This window comes from Jatropha curcas, chromosome 9 (genome assembly GCF_041381405.1).
Source record: "Jatropha curcas cultivar XTBG-Jc1 chromosome 9, XTBG_Jcur_1.0, whole genome shotgun sequence".
Lineage (NCBI taxonomy): Eukaryota > Viridiplantae > Streptophyta > Magnoliopsida > Malpighiales > Euphorbiaceae > Jatropha > Jatropha curcas.
In genome coordinates this window covers 3,235,248-3,252,384 of record NC_143159.1, presented here as the reverse complement: position 1 = coordinate 3,252,384, position 17,137 = coordinate 3,235,248, and the positions used below count along the sequence as shown (strand labels likewise).

The 17,137-nt window shown below is 34.8% G+C and overlaps 3 protein-coding genes across 10 annotated transcripts; all 3 read left to right on the top strand.

The window, feature by feature from the left end:
• Positions 1-4,639: 4,639 nt before the first annotated feature.
• On the top strand, positions 4,640-5,527 carry SLY1 (F-box family protein). Its single transcript, XM_012212886.4, has one exon. It carries the CDS (start codon positions 4,754-4,756, stop codon positions 5,279-5,281), a length of 528 nt encoding a protein of 175 aa, XP_012068276.1. The 5' UTR covers positions 4,640-4,753; the 3' UTR covers positions 5,282-5,527.
• Positions 5,528-7,714: 2,187 nt separating this feature from the next.
• On the top strand, positions 7,715-9,160 carry LOC105631015 (uncharacterized). Its single transcript, XM_089725918.1, has one exon. The coding sequence runs from the start codon at positions 7,715-7,717 to the stop codon at positions 9,158-9,160; it is 1,446 nt and encodes a 481-aa protein (XP_089582044.1).
• Positions 9,161-10,474: 1,314 nt separating this feature from the next.
• LOC105630900 (protein MRG2) lies at positions 10,475-17,120 on the top strand. Of its 8 annotated transcripts, none has more exons than XR_001046708.4 (12): positions 10,475-10,831; positions 11,081-11,134; positions 11,307-11,320; positions 12,964-13,103; positions 13,401-13,441; positions 13,613-13,717; positions 14,263-14,342; positions 14,734-14,903; positions 15,858-15,942; positions 16,388-16,492; positions 16,621-16,678; positions 16,773-17,120. XR_001046708.4 is itself a non-coding variant. In XM_089726215.1 (11 exons), exons 1-10 carry the CDS (start codon positions 10,658-10,660, stop codon positions 16,476-16,478), a joined length of 954 nt encoding a protein of 317 aa, XP_089582341.1. In that variant the 5' UTR covers positions 10,475-10,657; the 3' UTR covers positions 16,479-16,492; positions 16,773-17,120. The 8 variants fall into 8 exon arrangements, 4 of the variants coding, with proteins under 4 accessions (XP_089582341.1, XP_020533714.1, XP_012068278.1 ...); XR_005177800.2 differs by having other exon boundaries at positions 16,755-17,120; XM_089726215.1 differs by lacking the exon at positions 16,621-16,678.
• The last annotated feature ends 17 nt before the right edge of the window (positions 17,121-17,137 follow it).

The window sequence follows — 17,137 nt, the reverse complement described above, 5'->3', positions numbered from 1 at the left end:
TATTATGCACAAATGTGAATTTTATTTGGAACAAGTTATTCACATGTGACATTGTGTCTTGTGTTTTGGTAGTCCCTTCTGTGTTTTTCCATTTTTATCTATACATTAATTAAATTGCATTTTTTACCAGAATTTTAACAACACGTAATTTGTAAAATTTGAATCAGCCTATTTTACTTTCACACTTTTATTATTCTATTTTGTTTTTGGGCTTTGATTACTTTCATAATAATAATAATAATAATAATAATAATAATAATAATAATAATTTAATCCAACCCAACTAGTATGTATAATGCATTTATTTTGTGGAATTGCACATACAATTTGTATTTAAAATACTTAACACATTGCACGTGTAAGTTAAGCAATAAGAAACAGCAGCACGCCAGCTTCCTTTGTATCTTACTACCAAACCAAATGATTTTCATGTAGTCTATAACCATACATACTCCTCGTGAGACATCAGGTTGTGTAATAACAAAATCCCATGTTTTGACCTCGCGAATCATGCGCCCACAAAAGAAAAATTAAACAGATAATTAGAATTTAATTCTCATTTTGAGGTCTGTAAACAGACAATCATTCCGCCAATATTTTTCATCAGAGATTGTCAGGCAAGCGCCGACTAAACCGGGACTTGCCAGTTTGACAGGTTTCCTATTAAGCTGGAACTTGTGCACGGCGTTGACATATCATTCACGGACTAGATACAGAAAATTAGTAGTTTACGATTTTTTCAACGGAAATCTGCTTTGCAATTGTGAATGAATTTGGTATAAATGAAATTCTGCGAGTATTATTGTTTTAATCGTGATCCTCTTGTTTAAAAGTTATATGAACAGATACTACACAACAGAAATATTATATATCTATATACGGATAAGATCTTTTATATATATAAATATATATATTAAGTTATAATTAAGATTATTAGAATTTAAAGCTTCAACTTGCAGTAAAACAATATTCAAAATATGCTTAAATCTTAATTATATATTCTCCAATAGATATGATATTTGCTTTGTTGGGAAGTTGTCATGGTCATGAATCTCATTCCCTGGTGGAAAGGATTTTTACCCTTTAGACTTTCAGATGTCAATAGTGTTCGGCCAAAGATAATTCAAGGTATTTTATTAACAAATAGAAAGGAAATGCAAGGTTTTTTTGGGGCAGATGTCATGTTGTGATCTCACAAAGAGCAATGCTCTATCCTAATACTTGAACAAATAGATCTTTTTTTATTTGAACTATAGTTAAATATTAAATATTTTTGGTGCCATAAAAATCTATTTCGAGCCTATTAATTTCTTTTATTTTTATTACAAGATAATAAAATAATTATAGAAAAAGTTAACTACATGTGATTTGATTGTCTTATTTGCAGAAGTAAAATGTTTTAGATTCAAACCAACTAGACGTAAATATAAAAAATAAACAAAGCATTTTTTTTCTCTATAAAAATACCTTTTTTTTATTAAAAAAAGGATAAACAATGAATGAAACTCAAAATTACGAGGAAAAAGTAAGCTTAATAAACATGTAAGTAAGAGACAAATCACTTTTAGATGAATCGATCTATCTTGGTTTAATTACCATTAAGTTAAAAAAGCAAATCTCTTTCCAGCCCTGTTCCCTTTAATCCACAGACCATAGCATTCCAAGATATCGGTTCCCTTAGAAAGTCAAAAGCGCATATCCATTGTCACGCGTCGGTTCTTCTCCTATATATACCCATCAAAACACCCTTTCTTTTGAACAAAATTAAGTTGCACCGCAAACAAGCGACAATGAAACATACTCGTCATATTGTATTTTCACTCAGCTTCATTGTTATTACCTACCTTGTTGTTCTCTCATCATTTTCAGTGCAAGTGGAGAGTTCTCGGCCTCTCAGCCATCGGCTTCCTCCTACTTCAACCAATTCATTCAGGATCGCTAAAGCTTATTCGGGTCCTAGTAGGAGAGGGATTGGCCACGTATCTCTAGCATATGCTGGCCCCAGTCATAGCGGGATTGGTCACTAATCAATCTATGATATATATATTTCTCTTTGGAATTTTGTTTCTGCTTGCTGCAGCTAGCAGCTTTTAGATAATTAGTTTTGGGTTTTGTTTGCTTCTCCTTAATAATACCATGCTTAGTTATAAAGGGTAGAAAATGAGTTTTGATTTGTTACGTTCAAGTGGTCACTCACTCCTGCTTATAAGTTTATGAGTGTACGGACCCATGAATTTTAACTGCAGCGGAAGAAAATATAGAAATATATATATTTCTTGTGTGTTCATGCTACTGGGTTTTTTTTTTTCTTTGCTTTAGAATGGGAACCAGAGGATCAGAAGGAGACATTGAAAGTAGTTCTATCTCGTGGAATGAGTGTTCGTTATATGAATGAATTTTCCGACGTAGGTCAAAGAAATGAAGGATTTTTTACGTTGTTTTGTAGATATTGACTTTGAATATTTTCTCCCACCATTTACATATGGGAGATGAATGAATAAGATGCCATGTGCTCAAACTAATTTTTAAAATTTCAAGCTCTAAGAGTCAAGAGATTAGTTACTTGGCCATAGTAGTACCTGTGCAGGCCAACGACCCTCAACCGATCCCAATTCTATAAAATTAGAAGCAATATATGAAATTTCAAATAAGTTTCATAAAATTTATATAACTCATTAATACCAAACAACACCTTACAAGTTCTAAACTTCAATCAATCTTCCTACTTATTTAATATTATATAAAATAATTCGTTCCTTTATAATTTAAAATCCAACTTTTTTTTTAATCTCTCAATATTACGGTCTATTATTGTAAAGTTGTAATCATCAATAAGAAAAAAAATACTGGCCTACTTTCAGAGTTCAAAACGCCAATACACCAAATTAATAATTAATTAACTTTAAAAAAAAAAAAAAAAAAAAAAAAGCTGTTATAACTTGGTACTATTTTTTTCTCCCCAGGAATTGACACGTATACCATTTATATTCAGCCCAAACAAAACTTGAAATGCTTGAAGCCATCGACCCAATTAATTTTAAACTCAAACTAGAAAAGTATAAATTTGAGCCCAAACACAATTAGACAATCTAAATTCCGGCCCAAATAAGTGTCAAAGGCTAAAAAGGAATCTAATGCGAAGGGCACTCGTGTTGTGTTGTGACGTTTGTTTAAGATTTGTCGTATTATAACCTAAAAAGTGAAATGTGAAGGGTTTTTTGTTTTTTTTTTTTTTTTTTTTTTTTTTTTTGAAACTTATATTTTGGAGGCTACCAATATTCCATCTCCTTGGTGGCTAACACTGATTGATCAATGTTTTGGCAGGCTAAGCCACCTCCCAAATGGAGGCACCGTTCATGAGATGTCAATCTTCTGGCACTTGCATCACCTCCAACACTCTATTCCATTAACTTATCCTATTGTCCTTTAACTAATTTTCATTATCTTTTTGCAATATATATATATTTGTTACACACGCTGTTTTTACATTAAAAGTGTGAAATAATATTTAGATAAAATTCAATTCTCTGTGGCAGCAGCTTGCAGGATATATCTTTGTTCGTTCAATCCTGTATTAATTTTTTTTATTATATTTATTAATTGAACAAAAAAAAAGAAACAGATAAATGATAAGAGCGAGTTGAATTGATTACTTAAGAGGGAAATTGATAAAAAAAGATCCAGGTGCAAGATAATGCAAGTAAGGCAAAGCCAAGAACGTCATTTTCAAAACTGATTCTGAAAAATATTGCCAGGAATCATTGTAGCAAAACAACAATTCAGAAAAGGCATTGGACAAAAAGGGGAAAACACAAAAAAGAAATACCACCCACTCAACTTTCATCTCTTCCCATTTCTTTTTGCTTCCTGTCGTGAAGAATTGAAAACTTCGTTACTGCCCAGTCAGCAAAAACAAATTTGCCTCTTTTACGCCTTAATGCCCCCTTCAATCCTCGCGCAATTTAAGATCACTTGCCCAACAAGCTCCATTAATATTTAGTTAAAAAAAAAAAAAAAAATTCTTTTCGTAACTAATCCTTCAAACATACCCTTACTATAATAATTTTAAATTATTAAAAAAAGGATAAATAATTTTATTATGAAGTTTCGACTCGTTTAAATTTATGAAATTCATTGAAAATTTCGCTTTTACTCTTTCTAAATCAATTCCTAGTGTCGGTCAATTAAGATTTATTGAATTTAAATCCATAAAATCGAATTGGTAGGATTGAAATCTTTATTCTTCTATAATTATGAATAGATTTTACAAATTTTATTTATTTGAAATGAGTGCATGTTGTGTTTTGTCTTGCAGGTTTTAGTGATGAAAGTGAAATTAGATAAGTATTAAAACATACTAAAATAATTTAAAAAAAAAAAGTATAAAATTGTAAAAATAGGAATAAAATAATGGAAAATGAAATGATAGTTTAGGTAGGAAAGGCGAGTGGGAAAAGGAAGGTCAGAAGCTAGGTCTACAGTAACAACAAATTAATAATACCCAAAATAATAAAGCAAACAAATGACACCGAAATAGAAATAAAATAATCCCAACACAAAGCTGGACAAATTCGTCAATTAAAGATAAAAAAGCAGGAGCATCAGACCCGCATTTATTTCCCTTCTTGTCCTCTTCGATAATCACCAAAACCAGGTCCCATTCCCCCATTTACCCACCTTCCCCAACTCCATTTCTTCATTCCCTTTCCATTTCCATCTCTCGATTTTTCTCTCCGCCATTTATTTCTTCTTCATGAAGCGTCCACTTGAAGCTGCGATTACCGCTGGTGATATCAAAATGAAGAAGATAAGGCACGACCAACAAAATGAAGAAATTCAGGATGGAGTTAGTACGGGAACTGGATTTGTTAATTTGGATGAGAATTTGCTATTCGAGGTCTTGAAGCATGTGGACGCGAGAACGTTGGGGAGGGCAGCCTGTGTGAGCAAGCAGTGGCATAGGACGGTAAAGGACGAGAGACTTTGGGAGCTGATCTGCACAAGGCACTGGGCCAATATTGGCTGCGGTAACCAACAGCTGAGATCCGTGGTCCTAGCTCTAGGTGGGTTTCGTCGACTTCACTCCCAGTACCTTTGGCCTCTTTCTAAGCCACAATCTAGTTCTATGGCTTCGAGTTCGTCGTCATCTTGGGCTCCTTTCCCGGCGATGATTGGGTCGAAGCCACCGGCTAGGTGGGGAAAGGACGAGGTGCATCTTTCCTTGTCTCTGCTTTCGATTCGGTATTACGAGAAGATGAATTTTAGCGGCAGAGGGAGATGAGTTAGAATTAGAATATTATTTATGATTAACTAAATATATATAGGAGTATGCTTTATTAACTCTAATTTCGGGTTTATTATCTTTTTTTTTTTTTTGTTTTGTATGTCTAAATTTGGCTTGGGATTTGTTTGCTTGTTTGTTTCTTTTCTTGTTTTGGATGTTGTATTTAATCTGGGTTTTACTAATTAGATCTGTAATCTGTAACCATATTGTAATGAATCAATTGTTGTTGGCTTGTTACCTAAATTTTATGTCCAATTGTGTAATGGTAATTAGGATTTGTGTTTTGATTTGTTAGCTACAATGGCTAGGAAATTTTTGCATTTTGGATAGGAGTTTGGAAGGGAATTTTGATGGAGGAAATAAAAATGGACAGAACCAAACGGATCCAGTTGTAATAAATGTCTGCTCATGCACTACCCTTTCTGGCAAGCTGCCATGGCCTAATCGTAAGGGACAGAGAGACTGGGTTTGTTGGCGATAGATAGTAGATCTTTAAAAGCCGAAGTCGTCTTCTGATGGGATTGGATTGTCGTATTTGGGAGTCTTTATTATTCCTTTAAAGAAATTCACGTTATGCGTTTTAGGGAGGGAAGTAGGTCTCGCTTGACTTTTTATATCTTCTTGTGAAATCAATGTATAAGTATACCGTATTTTCCATTCTTTCTTCCGTATCAATCCACAGTTGATCTGCTAATCTTAGCACTCCTTTTTTATGCCCTGCAGTGTTGAAACTTAAAGCGACTGCCAAAAAAGGTTTGGTTTTTGTTGAATTTTCCAATTTGGAGTTTGGTTTGCTTGCAGGTCGCAACCAGAGGATTATTATTTCGCTGTCTGGTTTGGTTGAACAGAACATCCATTAGTATTAACTAAGAATTAGTACAAATTATTCCAAAGTAACTTCCTTTGCTGGTGTAGAAAAGAAAAAAAAAAAAAAAAAAGGAAATAACCGGTTGTTTTTGGTTATTCCAAACACTTTTATCTTTAATTCCCATATTACACGGGGAAAATAAGATGGACTCTAAGTGGGTTTCAAGTCCAGCCCAGACTAGATTAGTTTTCTGTTGCTTGGACAAAGGCCTAATTGATGTAAGCGGGCCCCCGTTAATTCAATGGTGAGCATGTATAGTTCAGCTTGTCTTGCTTGGCCTTGGCCTTGGCCTTGGACTATGAATAAATTGATTGTCATCAGTTAATAAATCCCTTGTATAATACTTATACTACAGTACACCACACACCATTAGCAATTTGTTGGGCAGAGCATTTCCAGGAAATCCAAGTGCTGAAGCGAAACTTCTAGGCATGTGAAGAAAATTCATATGTTTAGGGTTCATACCTAAGACCTAAATCCCGTCCCGCAGCCCCGCAAAATTTGAATGAACCAGCGTTGAAAAGAATGAAAATATAAGACCTTTTGGACACCTTTTTCGAATTTTACTAAACGAAATGTTGCAATGTCAATACAGGATCAAATGTTTCTTCGTTTAAAGACTAAAAATGATCGCATATTTAAATCCATATTAATTATTATATCCTAAACAATAAGAAAATTCAAGAATTCATCTCGTTTACTTTTGAATCCCTGCATTATGCAAACTTGGTAATAATGCGAAAAAGAGAAGCAAGAAAGCTCATCTGCCTGATTTTCATATGTGGTTAACAATGAATAAATCGGCATTAGATCAATAAGCAAAAAACCTCACGATGATAATAATACTACTTAGCTCATGACTGGGATTCCATCGAATGAGAAATGACGAACGTTCTTACAGGGGTATGACATTGACACCTTGTTGTACTTTAATTATTAACTTCGTCGAAATATCAGTACATCCTATAAAACTTTTGTAAATGGGTTTTTTAGGGTTTTGGTCCCCTTCGCTTTATGCTCTCCTTTTTGGATGAGAGGTTACTTACGCTTGCGATTACGCAGGCAAAAACAAAAGAAAAAAAAAAAAAAAAAAGATCAGTGGGCGATTTGAATTCCGAACGAGGACTAGTAGTTGTACAGGTTGAAAAGGTGCATTAAAAAACAAATATGCATATATAAGAGAATTTGAGCTTTGACGATAGTAGCTCTTACGTTTGCTTTAGTATAATATATGCGTTTTTCACAGTAACCAATAGCTTTCAAAGGGCAATAGGTGGCGGCACATTACAGGCCCTTTATAATCTATCACGTGCTTACTTTTGTTAGATTATTTCCTACCCCATTCACATTTTTCGTTAATAGTCAATCCTCAAACCTAAAGCTGATGCAAAAAAAATAAATACCACTGTGATTATTTTGTTTAGTTGCATGCATATAAAATCCCTATATATACCATACCACGCAGCACTGCTTCTCCATTGCAATATATTTCCCAATTAACTCTCTCGATCAACAACCAAACCCAGCACTCTATTTACCATATTGTTCTTGTTTTATCATCCATGGCTAGAACCTCTATGGCTCTTCTTTTTCTTACAATCTTGTCAATTTTCAGTATTTTAGAAGCTCGTCCTCTTAATATTGCAAATTCGAACAAAGGAATATTTGAGACGCATGCAAATTCTCAAACTCTAGGTGGAATCGAGCACTCTGGTCCAAACGATGGTGGTGAAGGACATTATCATACTACTGGCGCTCCTACTGTTCTTCGGGGGATCAAGTATTCTGGTCCAAGCCATGATGGCCAAGGAAACTATTACCCCACTAGTACACCTCAAACGCTTGGAGGGATCAAGCACTCCGGTCCAAGTAATAGGGGTGAGGGACATTACTACACTACTAGTGTTCCTCATGTTCTTGGAGGGATCAAGCACTCTGGTGCAAGCCACGATGGTGAAGCACATTACTACACTACTACTGCTCCTCCTTTTCTTGGAGGGATCAAGCATTCTGGTCCAAGCCATGGTGGACAAGGAAACTATTACACTAATAATGCTCCTCAAACACTTGAAGGAATCAAGGCCTCGGGTCCAAGCCATGGCGGTGAAGGACATTACTATACTAATAGTGCTCCTCAAACACTTGAGGGAATCAAGGCCTCCGGTCCAAGCCACGGCGGTGAAGGGCATTACTACTCTAATGGCGCTCAAACACTTGAAGGAAGCAAGGCCTCTGGTCCAAGCCATGCCAGTAAAGGACATTCCCCTACTACTAGTGGTCCTCATGTTATTGGGGGAATTAAGGCCTCGGGTCCAAGTCATGGCGGTGAAGGACATTACTATACTAATAGTGCTCCTCAAACACTCGAAGAAATCAAAGCCTCTGGTCCAAGCCATGGCGGTGAAGGACGTTCCTATACTAATAGTGCTCCTCAAACACTTGAAGGAATCAAGGCCTCCGGTCCAAGCCACGGCGGTGAAGGGCATTACTACACTAATGGCGCTCAAACACTTGAAGGAAGCAAGGCCTCTGGTCCAAGCCATGCCAGTAAAGGACATTCCCCTACTACTATTGGTCCTCATGTTATTGGGGGAATTAAGGCCTCGGGTCCAAGTCATGGCGGTGAAGGACATTACTATACTAATAGTGCTCCTCAAACACTCGAAGAAATCAAAGCCTCTGGTCCAAGCCATGGCGGTGAAGGACATTACTATACTAATAGTGCTCCTCAAACACTTGAAGGAATCAAGGCCTCCGGTCCAAGCCACGGCGGTGAAGGGCATTACTACTCTAATGGCGCTCAAACACTTGAAGGAAGCAAGGCCTCTGGTCCAAGCCATGCCAGTAAAGGACATTGCCTTACTACTAGTGGTCCTCATGTTATTGGGGGAATTAAGGCCTCCGGTCCAAGCCATGGCGGTGAAGGACATTACTATGCTACTAGTGCTCCTCAAACACTCGGACAGATCAAGCACTCTGGTTCTGGCACTGGTGTTCGAGGAAACTGAGTAGTTACGGCCATATATAGCTAGATATTTTTGATACATGATGTTTTAATTAGAAAATTATTAATCTTTTATTAGTTCATTTAATTTGAATGTTAATAATGTAGTAAGTGAAGACTAGCAAGAGAACTTCTTTTGCAGATTGACGTATGAGGTATGACAATAACTAGTTGTGTTATTAATATCAGTAACAACGTGCCCCAATCTATTTTCATTCTAAAATTTATGACCATGTATTCTTTTTAATTTTATATCATACATTAAAACTACAGTATATCTATACAAAACAACTGTCCTCATCAAGGATATTCAACCTCCAAGACTATGGGATTTTGCTTCATGAGGTGGTATACGTAGTTGGAATTCAATATTGTTAGTGACAATTTAACCGCTAATTTTATTAATTATTACCTCTAAGAAATACTTAAGCAAACATTATGGTCTAGTGATTTTTTTTTTTTTTTACTCTAAAATGGTAAAACCCCTTAATTTTGTTAGTCCAGCAACTGTAAAATACCTGAGCAGTGTTTCTATATAGTCAGACATCAAGCAAAATCCAAATGCCAACTCCACTCACTAGTATGAAATTTTGACCTTATTCTAACTTGGTAACTTGACTATTCTTTATTTATTTTATTATTATTATTATTATAGTCATTATCAAAATTCAAATGAACGATGAAGTAATTCGTGACTTGGAAACCACACCATGTATAAGTGGATTTTTTATTAATTAATTTCGCAGGCAGACAGACAGACAGACATCTTCAAACGACAAAAGAAAATGCAAGTAAACCTCGTTTTGAGACAAAATATTGAAGAATACAATCTTTTAATGTTTAATTGCGTGTTCTATTTCTAACGTAGACACGTAGTCATTTGTTTCAACGGTAAGGAGTGACGGCGACTAGCTGCAGACCCCCAACTGCACGTGGTTTCCCTCTCCCTTTAATTCTCAGTCAAATCCTTTTAAAGATTATCACTAATGGCGTAACATAATAGTGATTAACTAAATATAAACACCAATTCATCTAATGTAAACTCTCTGAGGCTCAGCAAGTCGCTTTCTCGCCATACACAAACTCTTGAAATTGCATTCGAATTTTAAGTATTGAATGATTTCTTGCTGTCAGTTTTCTGAAATTGATTGATTTAATAATTTAATCTACGAATTTAAATTATCTGTCTGACTTTTAAACGAAGGTCATGGGCCTGGAATGGGCCAACATGAGCCTCGCGTCGCGTGATTGCAAATGCTTTTGTCAGTTGATGATGGCGGTTTGATTCGGTTGGTTTGGTTAAAAAGATAAACCCCTCAAAATTAACAGTTAATCTATCATTTCCCCTTCACTGGAATTAACTGACAAACGCCATTAATCGCTGTTGGCTAATTATTGCTTCCGCTCTTATCCGATTCCACCAAAGGATCTCCTCTTTGAAATTGATAGATAATAATATTGAAATCCGCGAACAATCTAATCGTGACGGGGCTTCACAAAAATGGGAAGCTCAAACATTCAACCAAACCACGACAACTCTGCCACTGTATCGGACGGTTCCACCACCAAGACTGACTCTGACTCCGAAACCGACGTTGATGAAGAATGTCCTGGCCCCTTCGAAGTAGGTGAAAAAGTCCTTGCTTTCCATAACCATCTACCTTATGAAGCCAAGGTAAAATCTCTATTGGAGCTGCATATGTAAAATTAAGCTTGATTAATTCCTTTTCTGCCCGATATTTTTCATTTAAATATTCCTATTTCTAATTGACAGTAAATTTGTTATGGCATTTCATCGGTTGTGCTTCAAAATTTGATTGCATGATGTTCCAATCAAAATAAGTAACAAGCAGATCATATTTATTTGAGTTTTAGGAAATTTTGTGTGCGTTTTTACAATGGTTCTTTTTTTGGCCTCTTCAAGGTGATCAAAGCTGAATACCAATTGAACGGATGGAAATATTTTGTTCACTACCCTGTAAGTATCATTCAGCACAGTATTGTTTATCTTTTCTTCCTGATCATGTAGTGCAATTTGACCACAGCAGCTTTTTCCTTCCAATTTAAAGACATTCCTATCATCTGAGTAGTTATGCTATGTGACTTTCTATTGCTGCATTTTTTGATTGCATAATCTCATTGTTTTGCAGGGTTGGAACAAATAGTGAGTGGCATCTACCCTAACTCTTGATTTTTGTTTGAGAGTCGAGAGAAGCAGGTGGTTGTTGAACTATGTTTGTTTATTCTGTTTTACTATTCACTTCGCATGTGATGCTCGAAGCGATTTCTACAATTCATATTCTACGTATACGTTATTTTTTAATTCCAATTTTACTTTGTAAACATTGCATTTTTTTTTTTTTTTTGTTTTCCCCTTTTCCTTCTATTACATTGAGAGCTCTGAGGAAATTCATGATCTTATTTGAGAGTTGAAAACGTTTGTATCACATTAAATCATTAGGATGATGCATGCTTCTAGTCATTACTGTAACTATCATACATTTAATTGCAAGATGTTGCTTATTTTATGCTTTGCCTTCAATTTTATTTTCTCAAGGAAGTTACTACACCCCTGCCTGCATATAAAATGAATGATGTAGTTGTGTCTTTTGTGAAATTATCGGCACACAAATTTCTTCCACATGCTCTTTATTACAGCAAATTGGTCTTCTTTTGCGCCTTTGTGATTTCTGAAATTCGACGTTTTTGAATGACTTTCCCTTGAGGTGTATTTGGATTTTTGGACTTTCACTTAAATTTCCAATTTAACTTTCTGATAAAATTTTATCTTGCTTGATTTGCTTATTCATTTTAGAGTATTTAAGGGGACCATATTAGGTGTTACTATTTGAAAGTTGCAAATGTTTGTATCACATTTTAAACCATTAAGGTGATGCATGCTCCTAGTCTGTACTGTAACTGTCATACATTCAATTGCAAGATATTGCTTATTCTATGCATTGCCTTCACTTTTATTTTCTCCAGGAAGCTTACAGGTATTATGTGAAATTATTGGCAATCATTTTGTCTGCTCTTTATTACAACAAACTGTTCTCGTTTCATGCATTTGTGATTTCTGAAATTCAACGTTTTGAATGACTTTCCCTTGAAGTGCATTTTGATTTTGGGACTTCCACTTAGATGTCCAATTTAAATTTTCTGCATAAAATTGTCCTCCTTGATTTGCTTATGAATTTTAGAGTATTTAAAGGGCAATATTTGGTGTTACTATTTGAGAGTTCAAAATGTTTGTATCACTTTTTAAATCGTCAGGATGATGCATGCTCATACTTAGTACTGTAACTGTCATACATTCAATTGCAAGATATTGCTTATTCTATGCATTGCCTTCACTTTTATTTTCTCAAGGAAGCTTACCATGCTCCCACATGCATATAAAATGAATGATGCAGTTGTGTCTTTTCTGAAATTATCGGCTTGCATTTTTCTTCACATGCTCTTAATCTGGTCTGCTTTAATGCCTTCGAGATTTCTGAAATTCGACATTTTAAATGACTTTATTTTGAAGTGCATTTAGATTTTTGGACTTTGACTTAAATATCCAGTTTAAATTTTCTGCATAAAATTTTGTCTTGCTTGATTTGCTTATTTATTTTAAAATGTTAAGGGGCCATAATTAGGTATTGCTATTGATGAATATCTATATATTTTGGAGAGATGAACCAATGCAGTTGAAAGTTCAGCTGGGGGCAGGAATATGCTTAAGCTTCTTTATTTTGGTAGCTCGCTCTGCTAGTTAGAAACTCTAATAAGTTGTCATTTCTTGACTTTTAATTTTTCCAACAGTTGGGATGAATGGGTTGGAGTGAAACGTTTGATGAAACATAATGATGAAAATGTGCAACAATTCCTCAAGAAAAAGCAGGACTTGGAGAAAACCGCCAAGGCAGGGCGGGCATCACACATTAAACCAAAAAGTTCCAGTGGTAAGAATGATTCACATTCTCATTTTAGATTATATTGAATCTTAAATGTAATTGTGCTTTGTCGAGCTTTGGTTCAGGTATGTAAAAGGATAATGTTGGATTGTGTTACATATATGGCTATCCCTGCAAAGCAGGGGAAGAACACCTTTAATGATTCCACTATCAAAATCATCATTGCACGAGAGAAACTTTGTTAGTTCTAATCTCAGATGTCAAACTGAAGCTTCTAATTGTTGATTCGCAAATATGTGCTATGCCATATTCTTTGAATTGAACTTAAAAGTTATATATATGCAGTTCCAAGAGGCAAGAAGCGGAAAGGTGACTCGCTAAATAAGGTAACTTTAGGTTATCCCTGCCCATTGCCTAATGCTCTGTCGGTGTGCCAATGTCAATTGATACACATCCCTTGAATGTAAAATGCATATCAGCTGACAATTTCTTTTCGTCTTTCCAATGGTTTATAAAGAGGTATCCGATTCATAATTTGCATCTCTTTGCTTTGTTAGGAAAAAGATTTGGTACCCTTGGAAAAGTTTGTGAATCTCCAAATTCCACCCATGCTAAAGAAGCAACTTGTTGATGATTGTGAATTTATTACTCATCTGGGCAAGGTAATTGTATCTTGATCACATTTTTCAAATTGATTTCTCAGATGGTGCCTTAGTCCTCAAATTATTTGTTGGTGGTTATACAGCAGAGCTGTATTACATTGAGGTTCATTTTGCTGTTGAACTTTTTACTTTTTCTTTGATCATCTTCATTTATGCATCTTTCAATTGTCTCAGACTCTCAGTGTGCTTAAGTATCTAATCAAGTAAGAAGGCTGGATGACATGTTAATACATTTCGGTGTCTTATTAACAGTCTGAATATATAAGACACTAATAGATAAAAACAAAATCTGAGCCAATGGCTGGCTTGCTATTTAAATTTTGTTGCTGTGTCTATTTTTCATGTTCTATTAATTGATCTATTCTTCATATTCTAAGTGACTACAAGGCTGATCTGGTTATTTATAATTATAATATCAACAGTATTACTGATCTTTTTGTTTTTTTTTTTTTTGTGTGTGTGTGTGTGTGTGTTTAATTGAACAATTACTTTCAAGCCCTGTTCATAAATGATTTCCTGGGTTTGATTTATTCGCTCTGTGTCAGCTTGTTAAACTTCCTCGTAAGCCTAACGTGGATAACATCATGAAGAAGTATCTTGATTATAGATTAAAGAAGGATGGCTTGTAAGTTTATTCCCCTCCTTTTTTAACTTTTCTAGCTTTTGATATTTTCCTACTTGGCTGCAATGTTTGAGTTATAAGATTTGGCAGACTCCAACTCTATGGTTGATCAGATCCAAATAGTTACCCGTGCTTTCTGTTGTCAGAATCTTTTAATTTTATTTTCTCCTTCTGTTAAACTTCCTATTAGTTCTGCGTGTGTATAAGTAGCTTTTGAACTCTGAAAAGCTTTAGGAAGGAAAAAGCTGACCTAGCCTTGGTTTGAAATAACTAAACTAATAAATTTTCTCCGACTATTTTGATTGTCTTGAAAAAAGAAGAAAATATCCTTTTATTCTCATACTAATTTTCTGTTTTGCTGATATTTTAATGTTTTATGATTTGGTGGGTTTAGGATTTCTGAAGCAGTTGTAGAGATTACAAAAGGTTTATGTTGTTACTTCAACAAGGCATTGCCAGTGATGCTTCTCTATAAAAGTGAGCGTGAACAGTATGCTGATGCAATTAAAGATGATGTCTCTCCCTCAACTATATATGGTGCAGAGCATCTCTTACGCCTGTTTGGTACGCTTGTTCTTTGGTGATATATGAAATAGCTTGTAATTGAAAACTATATCCTCCGTTGCTCATATTCAAAAAGCAGTCAGCTACTTATTATTCTTACTAGTAAAAGGAAATATAAATTCCAGCTTCAGGTAATGTTGATTTCATTGAATGAAGTCGCTGATTCATTCATAAAAACTACTTATGTGTTAGGTTTGCTCGTGTCATTTTTTCGGGTTAAGCGATGTTGTTTTTGCACTACAATGCATAACAAACGTGTGGTAAATTTACCCTTTATTTTTCTTAAGTTATGTGATTGATTGTTAGGCTTGGCAGATTGGTTATTCTATGGGCATGAATTATTTCACTTGTAGAGTTAGGTTGCCACAGAAAGTTGATGCTGAAGCAATTAGTAGCAATGTGCCCCCCACCCCACCACCAAAAAAATAAAGATGCCGAGTCATTTAATAGGATGGGCTGTAAGATATTGTCTTTTTGTTTTAATTTAGAAATGTGATGCTGCATTAATTTAGGATGACTGTTTTTCTGGTTTAATCTCAGCTGCTTATTTCTTTTCATTCATTACGGCATGTAATTGGATTAAATTGAGAGTTGCATGTGTGTTGATGATCATATGAAATTGTTTTGTAATTTATTCTCTTGTCACATTTGATTTTCATATTAGAAAAATAACAGTAATTCAAGATGGATTATTATAGTAGTTAGGAACATGTGCTAATGTGTTTTCTATTGATTCATATCTATATTTTCTTCTATATGTGGTGTATGTTGGATTGGGAAATGTAGATAATGGCCGAGTTGTTGATTGCTATTTTTGCTGGAAATTTTCTTTTTTCTTTTTTGTTGAAAATTTGCAGTAATGACTCTGATTGGCATCTTATTGGCTTGTATGACTTATTAAACTGGTAGCCACGGTAAGCTTGCCTGCTGTTTACATTTCTTTGACCCTTGCAGTTAAGTTGCCGGAGTTGTTAGGCTATGCAAACATTGAAGAGGATACACTGATGGAATTGCAGCAAAGATTGGTCGATTTTCTCAAGTATGACCTAGACTCTTGAAAATGAATAATCCTTTTAGCGGGTCTGTTTCTATAATTTATATCTGCATTTTAATTTGAATAATCAGTATAAAATAAAGATTCACTCAGGATAATGGCGTTCTATAAGTCCAACTTGGATCTTATGTTCTGTATCTGAAGACATCAATCATACTTGGGGTGACAAAAGCCAAAAAAAAAAAAATGTAAATAAATAGAAAGGAAGAAAGATGACATCCACGGAATTGAAATATCTTCATGTTGAGTTCATGTTCAAAACAACTACATACAAACCTGAAAGAATTTTTAAAATTCTTCAAGCGGAGGAGATAAAATTGTTAACATTTTGGGAAATCTTTTCTGTTTTTAAATAACAGGATGGCTTTACATCTCATTGAAGATGTTTTAAGAATGCCACTATTATTGGTTGCATTTCTTTTTTCTGCAGGTTTCTGCAGAAGAATCAGAGCACTTTTTTCCTCTCTACTTACCATGTACTGGAAGATACTGAAACATGCCGCAACAGACGGGATGGTTAGGTTGGGTTGTAAAGGTTAGAGCTTTGTAAATACTATACCATAAAACTAAAGCAGTTGGTATATTTCTTCTAACCATTTTGTCATTATGCACCTCAAAACTTGTATATTGAGAATTCAAGAGCTGATGCCCGAAACTGTGCAGTCTAGGAGGGAAAATGTCTTAGAAGAAAAAGCTACATTGGAAATTGTAGCAAGAAACTGTAATGGCCATGCCGATACTTTTAAAAGGCATTTCTTTTGTTCTCGTCTCTTTTAATTTCTGACTACACTTAAAAGGTCTTCTGGGTTTTGCAGGTGTTGTGCATTAAGTGAAAATTTTTCATATCCACTGTTGGCAGAATGAAAAATTTACTCCAAGCGACTTGTCGTGTGGTGAGGTTGTGAAAAATATTAGGCTAATAGGTTTGTTACTGCTTGAACATGGATATGCCCCAGCTTTGTGAGTGTTTGTTGGGAAAGGACGTGGTCGAGTTGTTCATGAATAACCATAAACTACCTAAACCGATTCCAAATTGAGGTTTGACTTGATCTGAAAATGTAAAAAATTTAAACGTCTGGTTCGTTATATGATTTTAAAATGAAACTGTCTAAACCGAACTAAATTAAACATATATATACAATAAATATTATTTGTACATTAAATTATGCAAATTAAGTTT

Excerpts from the sequence above, each read along its gene's own strand:
- SLY1 (XM_012212886.4), top strand. The coding sequence starts at position 4,754 with ATGAAGCGTCCACTTGAAGCTGCGATTACCGCTGGTGATATCAAAATG.
- LOC105631015 (XM_089725918.1), top strand. The coding sequence starts at position 7,715 with ATGGCTAGAACCTCTATGGCTCTTCTTTTTCTTACAATCTTGTCAATT.
- LOC105630900 (XM_089726215.1), top strand. The coding sequence starts at position 10,658 with ATGGGAAGCTCAAACATTCAACCAAACCACGACAACTCTGCCACTGTA. Across the intron at positions 13,104-13,400 it reads TAAACCAAAAAGTTCCAGTG|TTCCAAGAGGCAAGAAGCGG; the intron begins GTAAGAATGATT and ends ATATATATGCAG. Across the intron at positions 14,904-15,857 it reads GCATCTCTTACGCCTGTTTG|TTAAGTTGCCGGAGTTGTTA; the intron begins GTACGCTTGTTC and ends TGACCCTTGCAG.